This window comes from Biomphalaria glabrata, chromosome 15 (genome assembly GCF_947242115.1).
Source record: "Biomphalaria glabrata chromosome 15, xgBioGlab47.1, whole genome shotgun sequence".
NCBI lineage: Eukaryota > Metazoa > Mollusca > Gastropoda > Planorbidae > Biomphalaria > Biomphalaria glabrata.
Window position 1 is genome coordinate 30,053,702 of NC_074725.1, and position 26,001 is coordinate 30,079,702.

The 26,001-nt window shown below is 38.9% G+C and overlaps 1 protein-coding gene across 5 annotated transcripts in view; it reads right to left on the reverse strand.

The window, feature by feature from the left end:
* The window catches only part of LOC106078450 (guanine nucleotide exchange factor DBS-like), a 141,601-nt gene extending 118,518 nt beyond the window's left edge, over positions 1–23,083 (reverse strand). For 2 of the 5 annotated variants that reach the window (XM_056012209.1, XM_056012206.1), the window contains exon 1: positions 22,942–23,083. In XM_056012209.1, the coding sequence (XP_055868184.1) occupies positions 22,942–22,948 (7 nt within the window). In that variant the 5' untranslated portion in view covers positions 22,949–23,083. Of the gene's footprint in view, positions 1–7,086; positions 7,679–22,941 lie in introns of those variants that run through there. The other 3 variants (XM_056012202.1, XM_056012204.1, XM_056012203.1) reach the window with 2 other exon arrangements.
* Between the last annotated feature and the right edge of the window lie 2,918 nt (positions 23,084–26,001).

Genomic DNA, 26,001 nt, shown 5'->3' on the forward strand with positions numbered 1-26,001 from the left:
TTTGGAAAGCGGCATTACTACAGCCGCGTGACAATTTTGCAAGCGACAACTTATTACGATGACACATGCGGGGACATAGCAACAACAACAAAAAAATCACGCAACATGTGCTGTAACAGCTTCGAAACGAACGGTCGAGAAACTCGATATAGTAGCCAAGAATGTTTAGACATAATGTCATAGTACACAAAAGGAATCAAGGCCTCTAGAGGAGAAATGATGTTGGTTGTTGGGTTTTTATGATGTTGGTTGTTGGGTTTTTCTTCTATCCCAAATTCAGCTGTTTAATACAATGCTTTATGTTACAACATGAAACAATTTTAAAATTCTGCTATCATAGGGAAGACAGATGTCACCGATTATAAAACAGAGACAAGAATCTCTAAGTAGATGAGTAAATGTCCATTTCAGATTGTGCAATCTATAGGGCAGATGATGTTAGATCATCTTATCTTATCTTCTTTACTTCAAAAAAGAAGATGATTACGTCCTACGCGTCATGCATTTAGTCATGCATATTAACCAATGACTTAAATTCTGCCAAGTCACTGGTTTTCCTGGCTAGCTCAGGCAACCCATTCCATGCTCTAATAGCACTAGGGAAGAAGGAGTATTTGTACCGATTTGTCCTAGCATATGGGACGAGAAATGTGCCTTTATCTTTGTGTCTTTACTTTTAAGTCTTCCATCCTGAATGCTTTCTAAATTTAGTGATTTTACTAAAGGTGTTACTCTAGTCAAATGTGAATATTCGTTTGTTATGAATCTCACTGCTCTATTCTGTGTCTGTTCCAGTTTATTGTTTTCTTGAGTTGAGGGGTCAACGGTTAACGAGCAAGGTGTCATGTGGCCAGCACAACCACTAACCTCCTTTACTCTCTCCAACTAAAGTCAGGTACCCATTAGAGTTTGGTGGACTCAGGGACGCCATAAATATCCCGAAGCTCAAAATCCCAGTCTTCATCGAGATTCGAACCCAGGACCCCAGTTTCGGAAGCCATGCGCTTAACCACTAGGCCACCCCGCCACCGATCACAATACAGATACAAGAGCTCTTTTATTCTCTTAGTAGATAGGGTGTGGCAGAGTATGTAGATCGCAGATGGGGCTGCGTAGACACAGGAAATACTGCACTCCTCATTTATCTTTGGACTCGAATACAAGCATTATTATTATATTGTTGATTAAAAGCAAACTTCACATGTAATATGTGAAACTGTAGTATTAATGTACCTTGTGTTCGCTTTCGATTTTATGTTTTGTTATGTAAGTTAATATAAGACAAATTTCCTGGAGGTTGGAACGGGTTGCCTGAATCAGCCAGGAAAAACAAACGACATAGCAAAGTTTAAGTTTCAAATTAACATGCATGATTAGATTTACACACGGATACACGTCGGGTGCAATTATCTTCTCTTTAGAAAAACGTCCGTAATTTATAAGATTTAAAAGATAAGATATTATCCTCCGTTGCTATGATTCCGGAAGCTTATGTCTTTAAGCTTAATTAAAAAAACAAATGGACAACTAACTAGCCCTAATTAAGGAGATTTGATACTAAGATTAATATATTTAAAAATTATGGATGGATTATCTTCTTGTTTAGTTGGCAACTGTTAAGTTTAATTGAGAGTTGTTGTTGTTGTTTTTTTCACATTGTTTAATTTTTTTATGGAAAAATCCAATAGCGTATCTTTCATCTCATAACTCGTATAAGCATTCTCAGTGCGCTGTGGTCCAATCTGTTTAGTGGACCCGAGTGGTGGAAGAGTGGGGGGTGGTATCCTGGAGAAGGTTTCCGTGCCTGGGGAGTAGGCGTGTGTCAGGGAGGGGGGGGGGTGCTAAAAGGGATACAATAATCTGCAACTGAGTGATTGATTGTCAAGTTTACGATGTCCAGCCTCGGACGTGAGTGGACAATCGTAATTGTCTCCGAATCCGCAAGGGCTGCCTCGTCAGTAAACATGCGTATTTCCTTCATGCTGTGACTTCTATAAGCTTGCTCGGTACGCTATGGCCTAATTTTGTAGTGCAGTGACGCCCAACCTTCTTCAGCCCGCGGTCCAAATACATTCCCCACACTCTTGTCGCGGGCCACGTCATTGCGAAAAATGGAAATGCAATAAAGCAGACGACATTTTGATTAGAAACAAGTTCAAGTTGTATCCAACATTATTTCTCTAGCAACTAGTTGGATGTTCCAAGTTGTTTTACCAAAACAAACTTGTGAATGACAGGCTGCAATGCAAATACTCCATTAAAACAGACATACTTTGTGTATGTTATACAAAAAGTAAAAATCTGGCCACTTTTTCTTTTTTATTGTGTACACCCAAAGCTTAGTTTTTGTTCAGCATGTCATCCACACTTAAATGTTTAACAGCGAGCTACCATTCGCGTTGCTACCAAATAAAAAAGGTCAACTTAAAATAGCAAGGACACGGTTCTGTTACATTTTATCATATATTTTGCATTCCCGTTAATTGTATTGTGTAAAAAAAAAATTCTGACGGGCCGGATAGACCAGCATCGCGGGCTGAATGTGGCACGCGGGCCGTATTGTGGGCACCACTGATTTAGTGGACCAGGAGAAGGATTACATGCTGCAGTTAGGCGCTCAGCTCTGTATTCGAACTTGATATGTAGTTACAAGATAGGTGGTTTATTTGTTTGTTTGTTTGATATTTGGCACATAGGTAGCCAGGTCAGTGTACATCACACACTGTGTGAAGTACGATCAATAGTGAATGTAGTGGTTGACTAATTACACTGAGACACCACGCTGTGCTTACATACAGAAGGCCTACATTCAAGTGAAAAAGTCAGCCAGACTGTATGTATCATCCAAGGCCTTGTCATTCACAGGCCGGCGACAGCTGGCGAACTGCTGAATGAGTCGAACACGGACCATAAGTAATGCAGAAAAAAAAACATTAATGGTATATGTATGTGTTAAGGAGGCGCGGTGGCTGAGCGGAAAAGCGCTTGGCTTCCGTACTGGGGTCCCGGGTTCGAATCCTGGTGAAGACTGAGGTTTTTAAATTTGGGATCTAAGGGCACCTCGGAATCCACCCAGCTCTAATGGGTCCGTACCGGGATCCCGGGTTAGGATCCTGGTGAAGACTGCGATTTTTTAAATTTAGGATCTAGGGGCACCTAGGAATCCACCCAGCTCTAACGGGTACCTGACTTTAGTTGGGGAAAAGTAAACGCGGTTGGCGTTGTGTTGGCCACATGACACCCTCGTTAACCGTAGGCCACGGAAACAGATGACCTTTACATCATCTGCCCTATAGACCACAAAATCTGAAAGTGTAACTTTACTTTAGTTAATGTATATGTTTGCATGTATGAGGTGTAGGCGTGTGTGGGGGAGGGATGTGCTAAAAGGGGTACACAAATCTGCAACTGAGTGATTGTCAAGTTTTCTTTGGACAGCCTCGGACGTGAGTGGACAATCATAATTGTCTCCGCAAGGGCTGCCTCGTCAGTAAACATGCATATTTCATTAAATAACATTCAAAACCATCATATTAACTTTTGCCGATAAAAAATAGCAGAGAAGACTTAATTGTTGAATAGAGCACCTGAAAGTGAAAATAGCAGAGAAGACTTAATTGTTGAATAGAGCACCTGACAGTGAAATTAGCAGAGAAGACTTAATTGTTGAATAGAGCACCTGAAAGTGAAAATAGCAGAGAAGACTTCATTGTTGAACAGAGCACCTGAAAGTGAAAATAGCACTGAAGACTTAATTGTTGAATAGAGCACCTGAAAAAAAAAAAAAAGGGCAGAGAAGACTGCGCGCCGGACTGTCAAACCCTGCCCGCTCGCATCCCCCTTCGTTGTACGGGAGGTTTGGACTAAGAAGTAAACTATCGTCAACTCTGAAGGAACATACGAAACATGTAAACCATTTTACAAACAAACATTTTACAAAATAAATAGCAGCACTGGACTCAGCGAAGTCATAAATATACAAAGAGTAATCTACTATGTATATTCACCCGTCACTAAATAGCAGGGCCGAACTTAAGCATTGCGGGGCCAAGTTTGGGTAGGGAAGCGGACAATAAGTGAAGTTTAAGAGTTTGTATTAGAAAATAAATTCGTCTATGCATTTTATTCATTCTTTACTACGTACAGAATTGCTTTACGAGCCTTGCGTGTAGAGAAATCATACAGTATATCATTATATTTCTGTTTCCTACATAGATCACGCTCAATAGCATGAATTGCCAAATGTTTCAATCTATCTTTGAGAATTGTTGACCTCAAGTAATTCTTCATTAGTTTGAGGCGCGAGAAGTTTCTTTCACCAGATTACACAATTACGGCTTATGCATAATGCCGTTTTTATTTATCGCGCGTTGGATTGGTGTTTTCCATATTGAGTGACACCCATAATGACAACTATTGTCTATATAATTCCGTATATTTTATGGACCTTTTTCGTATATTTTGCAATTTTGGGAGATTTCCAGGAGCTCCTGGTAAATCGACAGGAGAGCGCGGAAACGCTGTTATAAGTTATACAATGGTTTAATTTAATACTTTATACACCTTGAATTAGCGCGGGTCCTATGAAAGTGCGGATCCTTTGGAAGTGGGGGCCCACTGCGGTCGCATAGGTTGCAGTGGCCTAAGACCGGCCATACCAAATAGCGGCGTATGCTACGCCACCGGTCGACTGTGTTTTTAAATTTCGGAATCTATAGGACGCCTCTGAGAGACCCCCCCCCCCCAGCTCGAATGGGTAACCGGCATTAGTTGGGGTAAATTAAAGGCGGCTGGTCGTTGTGCTGGCCACATGACACCATCGTTAAACGTGGGCCACAGAAGCAGGTGACTTTTACATCATCTGCCCTATAGATCGTAATGTTTGAAAGGGAACTTAAAATGTTTAGTCATTTTAGCTACTTGACATACTACACTCTTATCTTATCTTATCTTATCTTATAAATTACAGACGTTACTTCAAAAGAGAATGGCGTCCTACACATAGCTACATGGTTAATGTAGTCATACTTATTAATCAGAGACTTATTCTAGGTCATTGGTTTTCCAGGCTGATTCAGGCAACCCATTCCACGCTCTAATGGGACTGGGGAGGACCTGTACGACTTCGTCCTAGGATACGGACTTACAAAGTTGCCTATAACTTTGTGTTTTTTTTTTTAGTATGATGTGTTTTAGTGTTTGCTAGCCCTGGTGTTTTTATGAACTATTGTTACTTTACTTTAAAGTCTTCTGTCCTGAAGCGTATTTGACTTAGTGATTTAACTCTTTAATCCATGAAGTCGAGGACTAGCCTTTAGTTAGAAACATATGGTTCTAACTGGAAAGAAAAAGTTCAATGCTAAGACTATTGTAGCTACTTCATAAGCGATGAAGCATACATTCTCATTGTGCATCTTTGACCATATCAAGACTTTGAGGTCTGAATTATTAATTGTAAAATTAAAGGTTTTAAAAAAGGGAAATATAAATATGAATATTTTGTGATTTAAAAATTACGTAAAATGTGTAATTAAAGTATCTATTTTTGTTACGTCAAAGAATTAGAAGGAAGTAGCTTTAGATCCCCGGTACATAAACAAACATGGAGACTTAATATAAATCAATAACGTCACTCGCTTTCTTGTGGACTGCTGGTGTGTTGTTATTTATTCGGCGCATTTACACACGGCGTTTCACACAGTTTTGGCACGTGAAACTTGCGACGCATATGGAGATATATATGTGTGTATTTACTCGCCAAAAGGTCCCTATTAAGAATCGAATGCTATTATGTGTTAAATTCATCTGTGTGTCTGGCTCAGTGTTTTAGTTTTTTCGATAGATTTAGACAAATTTAAACAACACTAAACGAAAGGGGTGTGCTGACTTATGTAAACCCAGCCCTAAATTGACGGCATACAAATTAACATGTGCTTAACTCAACAAACAGGCCCGTCTTTTGAATAACAGGACCTTAATTTTGTCTTACTTAACCAACCTTGACCCTGTTCTTGTTGCAGAAGTGTAGATGAAATAAGACAATAAAAAATAGGAAGACTCAAATCAAACGGAACAAATAACATTAACTTGAAGTAAAGAAGCACTAACAAAACAAGTTACACCTAACTCAACAAAACTTAAACTTAAGCATTTAAATGAGTTCCTATTACGAGCGATGTTGCTTCAACATACAGCCTACCTCTGGCCGATTTAGATCACCTGTTCACTTAATCATTTAATCAAGACCTGAACTATTTTCACAGTAAACACAACCTATATTAGGCCTACCAAAACACCAGTACGAATGCATACAGAAATTAAAAAGACCAAACCACAATGGGTTGTGTCCAATAGAAATAGGTACACTCCTCCGCATTTCAAAGAAATACTTCTTGTAAATAGACGTTTGGTAACTAAGACTTCCGCTAAATATACTTCTGCTGACTAAAAACTTGTAGTAAACAGACTATTGCTAATTAAACTCTTGGCAAATGGGTATTTACATTTTTGCTAACTAGACTTTTGGTAATCAACATTTTTGCTAACTAGACTTCTGCCAAACGAACTTCTGCCACACTTCATTTCATCTAGATTAACCGGAATCGTGCTCTACCATCGCATATGCCTCATTGGTAAATATAGGTTTAGCTTACTTCTGATAAATAGATATTTGGTAACTACTCTTCTGGTAAAGAGACTTCTGCTAACTAAATTCCAGATAATTAGACTTTTGGAAAACGGGATTCTTCTAACTAGACTTCGGGTAAATAGATCATACTATATTTTTTTTAAAGTCCTTTAATCTCGCTTAGTCGATTTACTTCCAAAATAGATGATTTGTTTTAATTAAAATACCAGACGATACTTATCTCCCCTTATAAAGTCCGGAAATTAAAAAAAAACAAAAAAAAACAGACAATTTAAAATACGTTTGACATTAAACCTCTACCCAAAAAAAAATACTAGATTTAGCTCCAGGGATATATTGGTGTTTTCTTATTAATTTATAGCAAAGTTATTCTATTTTTAATTCAATCCATACTTTTGAAAGTTAAACTCATCTATCACAACATAATATAGATCTACCTAACATATGTTTGAGAAAGCATCCTCGTTTTTATCAGATAATTACTTTGAACTGGCCACATTTTTTGGTACGTTCTGTCGGAAATATGTAAAACAGTCGTCTGCTGTGATAAAATCTTACAAAATCACTCCTGGAACCACTCCTACGAATCAAGTACACATAATAGATATGGTGGGTATCGCATACCCACAAATGATCCGGAATCAGCCGTCGCAGTGAAATGGTGAAATAAATACACACGGAACTGTTAGAACAGCACGGCTGTGTCATACGAAGGACCCGCCACCATTTTGTCTTAGTCCCCCCTTTCATAGATTGTTTTTTTTTCTTGTATATGTTTTTTTTGTTCTTTCTCTCTCTCTCCTTTACGCGGCGTCTGGTTGAGCGCTTACGTCGATAAACAGCGTCGGGCCGCTCACTCCCCACTGGTATCGTCTCGGGCCGCTCACTCCCCACTGGTATCGTCTGGGGCCGCTCTCAGCCGGCAGTCGTATCGACCCGGTGGCTTGGTCGGCGTTGGTGAAATAGATGGGGCACACGCGCGGGGTGTATAGCATAGATCTAGACCAGGGCAACTTGAAGCATGTTATGTCACCTCGCCCCAGTCCAGTGGAATGGGGGGGGGGGGGGAGGAGGGGTGAAACAGCTACTATGATTTTAAAACAGTTTCCATACTTTTTTTTAAACAGTCAATACAATTTTAAGACAATCATTTCCATCATGAAACAGCTTCTATAATTTTGAAACAGCCACTATAATTTTGAAACATCTATAATTTTGAAACAGCTTCTATAATTTTGAAACAGCAACTATTTTCATATCTTATAAAATACAGACGTTACTGAAAAAAAAAAAAAAAGATGATTACGTCCTACGCATCATGCATCTAGTCATACTATAATATTAAAACATCTTCAATGATTTTGAAACAGCTGTATAAATTATTTTAAAACAGCTATATAAATGATTTTGAAACTGCTATATAAATGATTTTGAAACTGCTATATGCTTTTGAAACAGGTACCATAATTTTAAAACATCTACCATAATTTTAAAACATTTACTATAATTTTAAAACATCTACCATAATTTTAAAACATTTACTATAATTTTAAAACATTTACTATAATTTTATAACACTATAATTCTATAACATTTACCATAATTTTAAAACATCTACTATAATTTTAAAACATCTACTATAATTTTAAAACATCTACATCTACCATAATTTTAAAACATTTACTATAATTTTAAAACATTTACTATAATTTTAAAACATTTACTATAATTTTAAAACATTTACCATAATTCAGAGATTTACTTGCATAGTAGAGAATCCATTGCTTAGCAGAGATTTACTTGCATAGTAGAGAATCCATTGCTTAGCAGAGATTTACTTGCATTGTAGAGAATCCACTGCTTAGCAGAGATTTACTTGCATAGTAGAGAATCCACTGCTTAGCAGAGATGTACCCTACTTAGCAGAGATTTACCCGCGTAGCAGAGATTTGCCTGCATAGTAGATCTTTACCTATGGGTCTTGGTGATTGAGTGGTAATGAGATTGGCTTCCGAACCGAAATATCTCGCGTTCAAATCTTAGTGAAGACTGGGCTATTTAGAACGCCCCTGAGTCCACCCCAACTCTAATGGGGGCTTGACAAACGTTTGGGAATAAAGGGGCAGCTGGTCGTTGTGCTGACCTAATGGCACCCTCGTTAAACCATCGTCCATTACAAACAGATGACCTTCACATCAACTGCACCCATAGATTGAACGGTCTGAGAGCAGAGATTTACCTGCAGCTGACCTCTTCAGAAGGAATATAACGGTTTTTAGTTCCATATTAGATCCACATGGAGAGAGAGAGCATAAAGGAAGGGTCCCGAATTGCAGACGCCAATACACACCAGAAGCAGAAAGAAGGCTGAAAATACAACAGCGCCTGGTGATTACATATGCCCAACCTGTGACTGCAGCTGTGTCTCAAGGATTGGCCTCTTTAGTCACTCAAGAAGTTGCAAAAGGGGAGGATCTTCCACTGGAGTCATAAAATGCCGCAATATTCTTATAAATGTTATTATTGTATTCAACTTATATTAATTTTAATACATTTAAATCATTTTTACTGTTGGTATAACTATGCCAGCCGTATCACTGTCAGATCTTTGTCGTTTTAACTAAAAAACGTAATTATGTGATCATTATAGTGGTTCGGGAATCCTTCTTGCGTCCTAGTTGGGGGGAGGGGGGGGGGGAAGAGATTGACTCCTTTCTGCCACCACAATGCCATTGGGTATTATTAAACGTCTTTCCACGTTAACTGCTTCTCTGATCATCGAAGTTAATAGAATCGTGCTTGGCGCCATTTCTGCCATTTTCTTGGACGGCAACCAAGTCAACAAAAACAATAAGAGAGAGAGAAGGGAAGGGGCGGTAACTTGCGTTAGTTTTTGTAATTAGATTTCTGCCAAGCGCGCCACGATTATTTCCCCTTTTACATGGCGGAGATGACGGGAACATTGCAGACGACGCCAAAAAAAAAAATTAAAAATATGGAAATTGTGTTCATGCTGACCGTAGAAGGAAGCGGCGGGCAAAATTATTTTGATTGGCTATTTAGTGGTAAGGGAGAAAGAACAAGCTGAGTTGGGAAACAGTGGGGGGTGGGGGGGGGGGGGCTCGTATTTCGAACAATTAGAAGCAAAGAGAATAAAGTTGGTTAATTAGTATTAGCTAAAATCCTGTCTTGCGTTACCCTTTGCCCTACTTTTACTTACGGATAGTTTTTATACTTGGTAAATTTTTAGACATAACTGGTAGAAAATGCATAGGCATGTGGAGGGCGCCTCGTGGGCTCGGCATCCGGCCTCGCATGGGAAGGCGGAACCCATTGGGCTGGCTTAAGGGATCGTGTCACGTGACCAAACGGATGTGATTACATGATCAGACAGACGGGTTGGGGAAGAGTCGATTCCTTATCCTGGCCACGGGATAAAATCCTTTCCCGGGTCACGTGCTTCATCAAAGGGATGCGGTCATTTCAAACCATAAGTGGACATCTAGACGCTAGAAGATGCCATTATGTTGAGAATTGGAGCACGCTTACACTGGAAACATATGCACTTCTTGGATTCTGGTATCAAAAAAGCAATAGAAAAAAAGGAATACTTTTTTTTTAAACAAAGCTTATCTAAGGGAAGGAACCTCTAAATACAGCCATTTATCTGAAAATTACGGGGTTAATCTCCTTGTCTGTTATATTGTTTTTAAATAATTAGTAATAAATGATCAACTAATTGGATTGCATTGATTCGTGTACTGTTATCGACTGTGAATAATTATGCAAAATTCAACTTGAACTGAGAATGGGAATTTAAAAAGTGTCAAAACGTAATAAGGGGGCTAAATCCATATATATCCACATCTCTCATTAAGTAGCATTTTATTCCCCTTTTTCGTAATCAGACAAAACAATTAATCACCAACATTTAAGTAAGTAATTGTTAAATTATTTATTTTTTTAATTAATTTTTTTTTAAATTGATTTATGTCTTGTCAGGTTTAATGAATTTTTAAACTTGAACCAAAAATGAGAAAAGGGAGAGAAAAAAAAACAACATGTTCGAACTTTTTACCAGACAGACAGACAGAGGGATTTGATATAAGCTTTGTAAAAAAATAATAATGCATCTATACAGCCTCGAGGTTCTATGCGGTTCCTTACTTTGCATACGTCTTAGTCTAGACGTGGGGTGTAAGTAAGTGCAAGACGTGTTTTGTGAGGAAGGGGGGGGGGGTCCAATTTAATTTCTCCAAGCTCGTTTCATTGGCGTTATCAACATAGCTCTCTCTCTCTCTCTCTCTCTCTCTCTCTCTCTCTCTCTCTCTTGCCATCTAGATCCTTTTCTCGCCCTTACTCCTCCCTCCTTATCTCTAGCCTCTTTCACTCTTCCTCTTTTAATGTCTTTCTCTCTCTCTCTCACTCTCTCTCTCTTGCTCTCTAGATCCTTTTCTCGCCCTTACTCCTCCCTCCTTATCTCTAGCCTCTTTTACTCTTCCTCTTTTAATGTCTTTCTCTCTCTCTCTCACTCTCTCTCTCTTGCTCTCTAGATCCTTTTCTCGCCCTTACTCCTCCCTCCTTATCTCTAGCCTCTTTTACTCTTCCTCTTATAATGTCTTTCTCTCTCTCTCTCTCTCTCTTGCACTCTAGATCCTTTTCTCGTCCTTACTCCTCCCTCCCTGTCTCTAGCCTCTAGCCTCTTTCACTCTTCCTCTTTTAATGTCCTTCTCTCTCTCTCTCTCACTCTCTCTTGCTCTCTAGATCCTTTTCTCGTCCTTACTCCTCCCTCCTTATCTCTAGCCTCTTTCACTCTTCCTCTTTTAATGTCTTTCTCTCTCTCTCTCACTCTCTCTCTCTAGCTCTCTAGATCCTTTTCTCGCCCTTACTCCTCCCTCCTTATCTCTAGCCTCTTTTACTCTTCCTCTTTTAATGTCTTTCTCTCTCTCTCTCACTCTCTCTCTCTTGCTCTCTAGATCCTTTTCTCGCCCTTACTCCTCCCTCCTTATCTCTAGCCTCTTTTACTCTTCCTCTTATAATGTCTTTCTCTCTCTCTCTCTCTCTCTCTTGCACTCTAGATCCTTTTCTCGTCCTTACTCCTCCCTCCCTGTCTCTAGCCTCTAGCCTCTTTCACTCTTCCTCTTTTAATGTCTTTCTCTCTCTCACTCTCACTCTCTCTTGCTCTCTAGATCCTTTTCTCGTCCTTACTCCTCCCTCCTTATCTCTAGCCTCTTTCACTCTTCCTCTTTTAATGTCTTTCTCTGTCTCTCTCTCTGTCTCTCTCTCTCTCTCTCGTTTTACTCGCTAGTTCTAGTTCTCTTGTTCTCTTTCTAACTCGTTCTCTTTTTTTCTCTCTCTTTCTCTTTAGTTCTCTTTATATATTATCTCTCTCTTTTCATTATATCTTACAAATAATCAATGGCTGCCTGGTCGTGCGGTTAGCGCGCTGAACTGTCGTTCGGATTTAAAGATGGTCCCGGGTTCAAACCCTGCCAGCTCCCATCCCCCGTCGTCCTGCGGGAGGTTTTGGACTAGGAAGTAAACTATCTTCAACTCTGAAGGAACATCCGAAACATGTAAAACATTTTTACAAACACATGACATCAAAATAATATGCGAAGTACACACACACACACACTACATACCTTTCCAGTGTCAAACAACTGGACAGTGTCAAACAACTGGACAGTGTCACACGACTTTGACCCCTTTTGTTTACACTAGTGACGCGTGAGACAGGATTGGGGTCAAAAAGTTACAAAACACGAGAATTCCATGAGGAGAGGGGGAGCTGAGGGTCAATGTGAAGCCCAATGTCTTCACAAGACAAAGCAGCCTTCTTTTAAGTTTGTTTACAATAGTGGAGTTGTCGGTACTTGACCTCCTAGCTGAAGGCCGGAAGTAACCTATTTAGTCAATGCTTGTAAGAATTCATAATGAAATACAAAATTCATAAAGAAAAACAAGAGGATAAAAACGTTTCTTATTCCATATGATGGGAATACAGACTGTAAGAACCCGTTCCTCCCAAGCGCCATTAGAGCCTACAGGAGTTAGCATGCGTCAACCAAGAAACTTTTAAGTAATAAAATATTTAAACTAAGATACTACCGCGCCATTAGGCTGCAAGCTGTTTCCACAAAGATCCGTCACTGGCAATGTCTGAAGTTTCCTCCCACCTGGTGTCCCCTGTTCTGAGGTCCTCTATGAAAGTGTGGCGCCAAGTTATACGAGGACGTCCATGTTTGCGCTTTCCTCGTATTGGCCCCCCATGTCATCGCAACTCTTGGTATGCGTAGTTCATTTTGTAGGAGAACATGCCCCGCAAACCTCATGCGACGCTCTGTCAGTTCACAGTTCGGCATAGGATTTCCTTGTTTGAGATCCGATCTCTATAACTGACTCTTAAAATCCGTCTTAGCCATTTTTTGCTGAGCCACATTTAGTCTCTTCTCAATTTTGGCAGAAGACTTCCATGTCTCACATGCATATGCTGCTGTTGGGATGGCGATTGTGTTGAGAAGGTGTATTTTTGTCTCAAGTCCAATGGCTTGGCTTGCCCAAATAGACTACAGCCGATAGAAAATGCTCCCTGCCTATCCTATGCGACATACTAACTCATGGCTGGTATCCCCCATCGTTTGTTATTAAGCTGCTTAGGTATTTGAACTTGTCCAACTCTTCAAGCTCTGACTCGCCAAGTCTGACGGGGGCACCCTATGCCTTTATTCCACTCGCACAATTTTAGTCTTTTCCAAGTTGATGCGGAAGCCAACTTTGGGTGCCTCTCTATCTAGCCTCTCCGTCATTTCTTGTAAGCATTTATTTGTAGAGCCGAGTAGCAAGAAAGTAAAGTTGAGAGAGAAAATGAAAAGAGGAAGAGAAACGAAGAAATGTGGTGTAGATATAATGGAACATAAAGGGTTCAGAGCTTGTAAAGACCTTCCTTCAGAGAACAGTACCAGGAAAAAGAAGAGGAAGATAGAGAGAGAGATGGGAAGACTCACCAGTAAATGAAATTCTATCCAAGGCAAATGACAGAAAGGAATGGAGATAGGCGGTAGACAGATCTTGTGTGGTGCCCCAACGGTCCGACAGACTAAGGGATAGGTGAAAGAGAAAGATATTACAAGACGGTGAAAAAAGGGGGAGGATTCGGGTGGAATTTCGAAATAAATAAACATAGACAAGGTCAAGGACGCCATCTTGAACGATCATTGTTGCCAATGGACCTCATTCACCAATCGTAAACAAACAACATTTAGTCATGTGATCTTATTGATAAAACAACGAAAAAACTGTCACGTGACAACCATCATGAATTAAACATGAGATCGTAAATTATATAGAAGAGATAGAGCACCACGTGCTAAATGTTGTTTGTTTACGATTGGTGAATGAGGTCCATTCGGCCGATAAAATATAAGCTTACAAGTGTTGATTCTATGGTGCTGCACACTGTTCACAAATTATGGTATGGTTTTACACTAAACGACTTCGCCTTATATCAATACTTTCCTATTCTCTTTTACACTAAAAAAAATAAAAAGTTGGCTTGGTAAGGACTTGCCTCAAAGTAGGAAAACAAAATATTTTTAAAAATGTTAAATAAAAAGAAAAAAGAGCTTACCTAAAGGGGAAGAACTCCGTCCTTAAAATTATATCTACCAATAAGCTATTTCCCTTATTCAATATGAAACAAAATAATTAATTACCAATAATTAATTAGCGAATTGAGTATTTTATTTTTTGAATTGCGCTTTTGTTAGGTAAACTAAATAATTGTTTAAGGTATCAACTTTAACGGAGAATGCGTGATGGAGAAATAGCGTTAACAATTATTTAAGGGGACTAAACCCAACAAATGTAGCCATATATATTAATACTGAAGTATTAGCTCCCCTTGTTGCTATTAAACAAAATAATGAATTACCAGTAATTAATTGTCTAATTGGTTACTTTTTTAAATTGATTCATGTCTTGACTATGTCAATGAATAATTGTGCGAAGTTTCAGCTTGATCCGAGATTGGGTGTGGGAGAAATAATGTGTACACACATTTTACCAGACAGACAGAGTTGATATAAGCTTTGTAAAAAGCAAACAAACAATACCGGTAACTCATTCAGTAAGCTTGTCATGCATTTACTACAATTGTAAGAAAAAATATAACTCTATCCTTCAGGTACTACAGTTAAATATATGCCAAGCAGGGGACATAACTGTATAAAGGATAGGCTATTACAAGACTACCATTCCGCTAATGCGTGACGCAAGAGAGTCAACCTCGACTTCGTTTCATTAAATCAGGGGCCGTAATTCTAACCCTTGTCGCTTCTGAGACAAGCACTGCTCATTAAATCTATTTATTCAGTGGCTCGCCCCCCCCCCTATCTCCCACTCTATTTGGGGCATTCGTTCACTTTCACTTTAAAAAGCCGCGTTACCTGGTCACACGCTGGTATTGGGTCTTGAAGTTGTCACTTTATCTGATGACGGGTCTTGTTAACATACTCGGATGTCCTCACTAGAGGCCTTAGAGGGGTTAGAACAGCGGTTCTCAACCTTTTATGCTCGGCGACCCCTTTTTACAATCCCCCACTCTTCCGCGACCTCCGCACACACACACACACACACATACAGCAATAGAAGAATAGACAATAACAATCCTTATTTTCGATGGTCTTAGGCGACCCCTGGCAAATCGTCAATCGACTCCCAAGGGGGGTCGCGACCCACAGGTTGAGAACCTCTGGGTTAGAAGAAGGTGTCAGACGGGTATGGGGTGTCCTCGCGGTCGGAGGGCGTCTACTACGATTCGGAGTGAACATTACCTTACAATGGGTGCCCGCCCATTGTGGAAGTGGTCAGTCACGATTTGGCGGACCACCTCGCAAAAAAAACGCGGTCGCGACGTCACTCGAGCATGATGAGCCGTGCACTTACCAAAGTGTCCGATCCCCGATCCCTGGCCGACAAACGTTTGTTGGCGCTTTGGTACGATGGCTGGGATTCTTCGGATAAGGGCCGTGAGCTCCACAGGGCCCAGAAGTGGACCAGACAAAAGAGATGCGTGGTGGCAACCTAATTGTGCGGAACAGGCGGTCCTAGCCCAGTTCCGAGTCGGACACTATCCAATTGGTGTTTACTTCGGACGGTGGAGGGAAAGCTACGACACACGGTGCCGCCACTGAATGGAGGACGACGAGACAATAAAACACATTTTTTATGAATGCAGAGTTCTGCACGAAAGACGATTGGGACAGGGATTTGATAGAGAGATAACTGGTACATGTCGGACACTAAGGCTGTCCTTGTAGGGGACAGGGCGACCTTAAGACTCACTGCTCGCTTCCCTTTCACGTGCTCTAAGGGGGTAATTCTCAGCATGGTTCGCTACCAATGGGGTTTATGATTCGGTGGCGGTAGCCAGTGGGGCGCACTGATGACACGTAGTCTGTCAACACTTCTCTGGCAGCCCTGCTCCCTACCTCCCCGATAAACAGACACAATTATTTTTTTGTTAAAGTAAAGAATCTGTAAGGAACAACGAAGCTCCAATTACCATTTATATCAAGGGATTACCAGTGACTTTAATTTGGTTTGGTTTGCTTTGCATACATATTTTATTACTCATTTATTTATCACAATAGACATTTAACTATGACGCTGGAGAGCGGGTCAAACGTAAAAGTCACTACTGTGTTTATGAAGTTACAATTTGCTAACTCTGTATCTGATAGAAGTTAAACTACCTGTGACAAAATTCTATACCTTTTTCGTTATTCTATAACTTTAAACAAGTGAAGTCAACTTGATATAAATGGTAATTTACACTTTGTTGTTTCCCGTTGTGTTACTTACTACAATATAAAAAAAAAAATTGAGCGGAAAAAAAAAAGGCCAAAAGTATAGAAATAGATGCACTGATTTTGGACTTTGTTAATCAAAAGGCCAAAAAATGAAATTTTAGTAAATGATTGTGACATCTATTTAATTATAACTGATTTAAATAAAGCTAGAGTTTTGCTAACTGTGGTGGAAAAAAACGCAAGCTCAAAATCTATGGCCATATTACAAGATCTTCGGGGCTCGCCAAGACCTTCCTTCAGGGAACAGTACCAGGAAAAAAAAGAAGAGGCAGACAGAGAAAGCGATGGGAGGACAGCATAAAAGAATGGACGAGCCTTCCATTGAAAGAGGTTCTAAACAAGGCAAAAAAGGACAGGGAGGAATGGAGAAAGACGGTCGACGAGTCTTGCTTGGTGCCCCAACTGTCCAACAGACTAAGGGATAGGCAAAGAGTTTTGTTCAATGTTTACTATTTGGACACACAGAAGGTTTATATATATATATATATATATTTTTTCGTGATCGAAGATGAGCACATTTTCTCATTTCCTATGGACTCGAAGATGACTGTAAAGACCATTCCTCGCATTCAACATGGGAGATATAAATGTGGCTTGCGCGGATGAAAATTTATTGTATTAAAGTTGGGGGACAATATTGAGTGCATAGTTATTTTGTTTATTTGAAACAACTTTTAGTTGTTTAGTTCTGTGAGAAGTTGTACAAACATTAAGACAAGTTTATTTCAACGGAGTCCTGACTGAATCAAACGTAAGGATTTTATTCCCTGGAAAATATACCGATACATACAGGCTGCTCGATAAGTTTTGCCACACACTAAATTCGTCTTAATGGAAAAAAGGGGGCCCACCAACATAATCTTGAACCCGGGCCCACGGGTACCTTGCTACGCCACTGCATATATTCCCAACCTGTGACCGCAGCTGTGCATCAAGGATTGGCCTTACTGACTCTTTTGAGCCCTTCAAATAATAAAAACCCGGGCCATCGGGTACCTTGCTAGGCCACTGCATATATGCCCAACCTGTGACCGAAGCTGTGCATCAAGGACTGGCCTCTTTAGCCACACAAGACGTTGCACAGGGAAATGATTCAGCATGATCAGACCATGAAACTATCAGACAATCGATCATATGGGAAAGACAATAAAAACATGGGCGATCTAAACAGTTTATCTATAAAACAAAAATCATGAAACGAAGCAAAATGTACACAAAATCGTATAGGCCCACATTCGTTATTATGTTATAAATTACAGACGTTCCTTCAATAGATGAGATAATTGCGTCCTAAGCGTATTCATGCATGTTAATAAGAGACTTAAACTCATCTAAGTAGATTGTTTTCCTGGCTGATTCAGGTAACCCGCTCCATGCTTTAATGCACTATAGAAGGAGCACTTATACGAATTAGTCCAAGCATATGGAATAAGAAATGTGTCTTGTTAGTAATATTAGGCCTTTACTAAATAAAGTGTTTCCGAGATGAAGAGGCTTAGCAGTCTTACTGAGAATCTTAAAGGTAAGGTCCTCCCATTTTACACCCTCCCTCTATTAGTTTGTCCAGCAGATAATGACATCCTTATGTGTGTGGCCACGATCTAGATCCAGATGTTTACTATGTAGAGAGAAAAAAAAGTCCCTAAAGCCCTACTTATTTTGTACGTAGCAGGTCACTTAAGTCAGAATATTAACACGGCTACAGGTCCACAACGACAACGAATGACCTAATGTTATGCGGTCAATGACCTATACGAATACCTGGACATGTAAAGGCTATCTGATAATCTCTTTAGCACGGAGCAAATGTTTACAATCAATGACGTCACACGTCCAGTTGCGGGGCTGTATTAAATTACTATATCTTTTTATAGTTAATCAACAAACATAGACTCTAATATCAATTTTCTGGTTCTGTTTTACTTCCAATTATTAGTACTCGGAGCCCTAGCCCTTTTAGTACTCTGAGCAGTGTTAGTACTTTGAGCCATATTAGTATACAAAGCCCTATAAATAGACTTTAAAATCTACATAACTTTTTAAGTACAATCTGAATATAATGCTGAGCATGGAGGGCGCCTGGCCACCTGTGTTTGTGCGAATGTTGAACGATTGTAAAACGTTGCTTCGCCTGAAAAATATCAAACTAAATATAGAACTTTCTGAAATCATGCGTTCTGTCCCTTGTGTAGCTTTCTGACGTGTTGTAGCCTATTGGTTGGTGTGAAGCCAGCATATCACTCTAATTGCTGATTGGCAAAATGAACTAGACTTGCCCCATAAAATGTCAGTCCTTTAAAGGAACCATAGTGTTTAGCTTGTATATAGAGTCTTATAGTGTCTGTCTTAGTGCCGTCCACAACTTTTACAAAGCTTATATCAACCTATTCTGTCTGTCTGTCTGTCTGGTTAAAAGTTTGTACACGTTATTTCTTCCACACCCAATCTCGGATCAAGTTGAAAGTTTGAACAATTATTTATTGTACCTGACAAAACATGAATCATTTTAAAAATTAACCAAATAGTCAAATTAATTATTGGTAATTAATTAATTAAATGTATTGTTTGGTAATAAATAAGGTAAATAATGTCTACATTATTGAGATATTTAGCTGTAAGTGCGGAGTTCTTCCCCCTTGATACGCCCCTTTGTAATTTTTATTTTTTATTTTGCTTGTTTTGAATTAAACACGCACCATTCCACGTTAAACCCACGTTCCGCACATGTGCTTCCAACGTTTGACCAAAAGAGTAAAATAAAATAGGAATTGAAAAAAAAAAAAAAAAAAAGTTCTAAGCTCCAAGTTTCGAACTCGGGACATCTGTGGGTCACTACGAGCTCTATCCTTTACAGCGCCCATCAAAAATATTTACCCAAAATGACTCCCCCCATTACGAGGGACCACGTATTCCGGCCTTTATATGGACCACGAATGTTGACACTCTACAAGCTAAAAAAAAAAATACATGAACACATTCTTTTGTTTCATGATGTTTCTATCGATCTCATGGAATCAATATCCGGAATCAATAAATACTTCTATAACACGCCCTATTATATTGGGCGTGAGCTAGAACGAATGCTATTTTTAGCCATGTGACCCTCACGTCGGTCACGTGCACTTTCATCACATGCTAGGAATGTTGGGATATATTTTTCTGTGGTCTGCTGATGATGCATTCTAGATCTAGTATAAAAGCCAAAAGTATCAACCCAAAAATAAATCAAGGGACTTTTTAAACTGCCATGGAATCCACATATTGATGAAACTATAAAAAAAAAAAAAAAAAGCCTTAGGATTTATTAAAAAGAAATTTCTATAAATCAAATGAGAACATAAAACTAAAATGTTATTTAACCTTGGTTAGGCCAATAATAGAATATGCATCCTCCGTTTGGGATCCCTCAACTCAAGATAACATTAAGAAACTAAAACAGACACAAAATAGAGCAGTGAGATTCATAACAAACAAATATTCACACTTAACTAGAGTAACACCTTTAGTAAAATCTCTAAATTTAGAAAGCCTTCAGGACAGAAGACTCAAAAGTAAAGTAGCAATTATACATAAAACACTGAACCATAATCTTCAATATACAAAAACAAAATTTAATAAAATACTCAGAAAGACACAAAGATAAAGGCACATTCCTCGTCCCATATGCTAGGACAAAGTTGTACAAATACTCCTTCTTCCCTAGTGCTATTAGAGCATGGAATGGGTTGCCTGAGCTAGCCAGGAAAACCAGAGACTTGGCAGAATTTAGGCCTAAGTCATTGGTTAATATGCATGACTAAATGCATGACGCGTAGGACGTAATCATCTTCTTTTTTGAAGTAACGTCTGTATTACATAAGATAAGATAAGAAGATTATTGGTTATAGAATATTACTGACGTCCTGTCATTGTATGAATAAAGCACAGAACTACAAATATGTGTCGTCATAGTGCCCTGTCATGTTCCAACTTTTTGAATATTTCTGAAACACTCAGGAACTTAGGTCTTGTCTGCTTCCCTATCTTTCCAAAAACCCAAATCCAACATATGAAAAGATACGGATAAAGAATTTTCTCTTTCAAAGGGTTACAAATTTCAGACCTGTAAGAGATGTGTCCATGCCATTTGTCATAAACGATTGGAGAGAAATTTAATTAAGACTCGTCTACTTAATATCGATAAGTCAATATGTTTGTCCAGAGTAAAAATGTTCGGAGTAAAGAGACAAATTAACGATTTTGTTTTTAAAGTAAATTCGTATATCTAAAAACTTGAGGTCCTGATTTACAACAGGGCAGGCTTAACCCTCAAAGGTTTGCATCTACAAATTATTATATTAAAAACTTTTGAAAACATGCATTCTTAATATTAAAAAAAAAAAAAGGAAAGCGAGATAAAATGCACAAGTAGGCCTGCTCTAATGTGTCTTTACACTATAATCACTCAAATCCACTGTCCGTAAAACTTCAAAAGAGGTTGGGGGTCTTCTTTGAAACGGGGCCTCGACTTACTTAAATCTCTACGTGTTAAATACGTATTATTATTATTATTATTGTACAAAGAAGAGGATGTGAATATTATGGAGTGTGTGTTTCTATCGTGGCAGTGAGAAGACGTCAGCGAATGATTGGTGGCTATGCAATGTGAATGATGCAAGATAAGCGTCAGTGTCGTAAGCTGTCTTGTATAGGCCAGACTACTCCAGAATGTCAGAGTGAAAAGACGTGTGTTTGTAGTGAATTAGATTCAAAACACAATTTTATAGTATTACTAAAAGTCTTCCACATTTATTTAATGTACCTCAAGTCGAATTAGTCTATTCTATATTCATTATATTGTAATAAAAATTATATATAGTATTGCTCACAAAAGAAGTTATTCAAGTTATTTTAAGTTGTATAAGTTAAGATATAATACGCCTACAGCGGTATAGTTGTCTCTGGTCTAGCAGCAGTCTGGTGCTTAAGGTCAACAAACGTGGACAGCAATGAAGAAAAGCTTTTTTGTTTCACATTCACATGTACTTTAACAAAGCCGTCTTTCCACTTGAAAAGACCCTAAGCCAGGGGTCTCAACCTGTGGGTCGTGACACCTTGGGGGGTGGATTGACGATTTGCCAGGGGTCGCCAAAGACCATCGAAAATATGGATTGTTTTTGTCTATTCTTCTTTTGCTTTGTGTGTGTGGAGAGGGGGGGGGGTCGCGGCCGAGTGGGGGATTCTTAAATGGGGTCGCCGAGCTTAAAAGGTTGAGAACCGCTGCCCTAAGCTATTTAAGATATCTGGCCCTTTTGTGACCCATTATATGCCTAAGTCCAGATATCGTATGTTAGTTCTTGTGTTGCCTCTAAGTAAAGCCGGCCCTGTACTTTAGTGCCGCTATTGTGAGGTCCATTCTAATCATAGCACAAAGATCGATAGGTCTATATATTATTTTAATACAACTTTAAACCAAAATTACATTAAAAATTTTGAATTCAGTTGTTTACACGTAGATCTAGATCTATGACCTATTGGTCTTTTTAGATCTATTTTTAAAGCAGAAAAAACAAAAGTCATATTATAATACCGTCCACTTAGCGAGACATACACAGAAGCATATATACTATATATATTAAAGTATTACCCTGTTTAAAAATTACTCCATCTTGGCTACATAAAACCACTAGACCAGACCTTTTAAGCTCGGCGACCCCATTTTACAATCCCCCACTCTGCCGCGACCCCCCCCCCCCCCCACATACAGCAATAGAAGAGTAGATAATAACAATCCATATTTTCAATGGTCTTAAGCGACCCCTGGCAAATGGTCAATCGACCCCTAAGTGGATCGCGGTCCACAGGATCAGAACCCCTGCACTAGACTTTCACCTATGTCAACATTGGGTTAAACTCTTTACATATAAACTCTAGTTCAAATGTGAATTTTGTGTTTATGAATATAAATATAACATAATCAGGACACATCCATGAAATAAAAAGGTTAGGTACAATTGGAAAGATCTAATCTTCAAAACGTAAACATGAAATAAAAGGGTAAAAGAAATTAGATCTAGATCTATTTCCAAACAAAACAAACGAATCTACTAGCCGAAAGGTTAGGTAAAATTAGAAAGATAAGATCTAAACTTCAAAATGTAAACATAAAACAAAAGGGTAAAAGAAATTAGATTAGATCTTAATCTATTTCGAAACATCTAGATCTAGATCTATTTCCAAACTAAATGAATGAATCGACTGGCCATACGTAAATAAATGGGTGTGTCCAATATTTACGACAACTGGATACAATTACGGTAAAGTTATGATTCTCTATGAACGTAATTACTAGCCATGTCAGCATGCAGAAAAACAAATCTAGATCTAGATACTTTAGATAGCAAAAAATAAATGAAATATTATAACTAGCGTTGAACTAACCTGTCATTCTGTATACAGGACGAACTTTAATAATTTTCCTCAAGACAAACTATCCCTAGGAGTCCCTTGTTTTCGTTATTTAATCCTCGTGTGACCTAGCACACATTTAGTCATAGTGTTGTGGGAAGTCGTGTGTCACCTTCGCAGTCAACACACCTGAATAGAGACAAGATTCGATTTATAAATAGAACACAGAGATTTCCCACAGGTATGATTCATAAGGGGAGAACACTATGAAAATGTTTTATTTTCAGTGTTATCTCCCTTTAGGCACTTCACTCTTATAATGTTTCATAGTTTTCTAAGTTTACACTAAAGAAAATGTGTTTTTATTAATCAGCGTGGAAATAAATTTAATTAAGTGTTTTTGTAAATATTTTGTTGTTGTTGAATAATTTATAAAAGGGGTCGCGACGTTTAAGCGCAGCAATTTTGGCACGATGGTCGTTGGCGCGGCCGTTTTGTCGCGATAAGTTTTTAGAATAATTTATAAAACAAAACTTTCTTTATATTAAACATTTAACTATAAGTTAATCCGGCTAGGAGGCAGTGGCGTAGCATCCATTGCGCGAAGGGGTTCAATGAGCCCGGGCCCACAAGCAATAGGGGCCCACATCTGTGGCGTTGCAAGGCCAGTTGGAGCCCACATTAGAACTTAGGAAGAACATTTGTTTGTTCATTTGAAACACTTTTAAGTAGTTTAATTCTGTTAATTAAGAAGTTGTAAAAACATTGACTTTTAAGACACTATTACTTATTTGCAGTCCTAACTGAATCAAACGTTATGACATAATTACTTTTTTTAAGAAAAAGGTATGATCTTTACATTGGAATGTCTTTACATTTAGTTTACTCATTGTTTGTCACACACTAAATTTGTCTTATTGGCTGGAAAGGAGCCCATCAAGAAGTTCTTGAACTACTGTGATATTTACGTGTGTAGCAGGCAGTGGTTACGTCCTATAGTCATCGCAGTAATGGTGTGATATTTACTTGTGTAGCAGGCAGTGGTTACATCCTATAGTCCTCGCAGTACTGGTGTGATATTTACTTGTGTAGCAGGCAGTGGTTACATCCTATAGTCATCGCAGTACTGGTGTGATATTTACTAGTGTAGAAGGCAGTGGTTACGTCCTATAGTCATCGCAGTACTGGTGTGATATTTACTAGTGTAGAAGGCAGTGGTTACGTCGTATACATCTACAGTCTCTGGCCATCACCTAAATTAAAATTTAACTTAACACTAATAGTCCAATATTTAAACTACATGCTTACATATTACTTCATAATGTGTCTTAAAACGAATAGATATTAATTAATAATATCGTTTTATCCCATGCTTTTAAGAATGTGCGCTTATAATACTGTCTCTAATTCAGTCACAAGAAGCACTGACACTTGATTTCCAACATCAATTCGGTCCAACACCAAGCCGTGTTTATGCCATCTCCCATTTAGCTCGAGCCTGTCACACAAGTCCTGGGTTGGATCCCCATACTAAATGAAATATAGATGTTCAATGTTTTCTTGGAGGTTCAGCGAGTGACTATTTAAATTATTCCGATAGTGGATTCCAGCGGTGGTTGATTTTGAAACCAATACGATGCCAATGCTCAGACATTCTCATCGTATGACCTCAAAACCATCCATTCGAAGTTTGTTTCTTTATTTTCTTGCGGTGGTTGATTTTGAAACCAATACGATACCAATGTCCATACATTCTCATCGTATGACCTCAAAACCATCCATTCGAAGTTTGTTTCTTTGTTTTCTTGCGGTGGTTGATTTTGAAACCAATACGATACCAATGCCCAGACATTCACATCGTATGACCTTAAAACCATCCATTCGAATAACTTTTTTTTTTTAAAAGGTACGATCTTTACATTGGAATGTCTTTGCTTTTAGATTACTCATTTTTGTCACACACTAAATTTGTCTTATTGGATGGAGGGGGACCCACCAAGATGTTCTTGAACCCGGGCCCACGGGTACCTTGCTACGCCACTAGCAGGAGGGGCTCGTTAGCCATGGCTGGCTACCCACCTAGGAGATGGAAAGCTCTGAATTCAAACCTTTGTTGCCTTGCAGCTATACGGTCTATACCCAATCATGGGAAAGGCTACGGGAGTCAACCCTGGGGAAAAATCAGGAGCTGGCGACATGGCGACCCTAATGCAGTTTGCAGCACCCAGTGCTACATCTTGGCAGAACCTGCGACGCCGCTGACCCCAAACTGTATCGGCACTGCCGTTCCTTTGGATAGGCCTACATTAGCTGCGTGGATAGGGGTTAACTGATGTGTGGGCGACATCTTTCCGACCACAGCTAATGCCCAGGTATTCATCTCATTTCCACGAGATGATCCAGTCACTAAGCGACTGAAGTAGGCCATAGAATAAGTTAATCAAGTTTTATACTTTGTTTTAATTCATTTTATTCTAATGTGTGTAAAATGAGGAATTTTCTAATGAAAGTAAGAAAAAAAAAAGAGCCAATGAAGGAGGCAAAGAAAAAAAAACTCATATTGCGAACAATGGATGCTCGTGTTCTGAGTGCTCAGGACTTTTCTGGATAGTCCCGGGTTTGAATCCTACCCGCCAAAATCCCCGCCATCTTGTGCTTGATAGGCCTAGCCTATATACACATCGAGCTAATCTTATCACGACTTCTGCTTGCAATAAAGGAGTTGCGCTGAATGCGCTCTGTCATAAAAAAAAAAACCAAAGCTGCATTTATATGTAAAGACCACAGCTACACGCGGACAATTTTGCCAACAGTAAGATTTAAACTATTGTTGGTAAAAATGAAATGAAAAATATTTGCATGTGATATCACATCTTAAAATCTTTAGACCCGTTGAAATTTAGGTAAATATTTTGTATCTCTTTTATGGTGGCTCCTCTGTTTTGGATCCTTGGGACATTATATATTGAAGGTTGCTCACTGAATATCTTAATATCTTGCCTTGAATTAGAGGGAGATGTAATAACATATGTTGTTAAAATTTTGGTATGAAGATCTCAATCATTTTTTTTCGTATGTCTAGAATGATCTCCC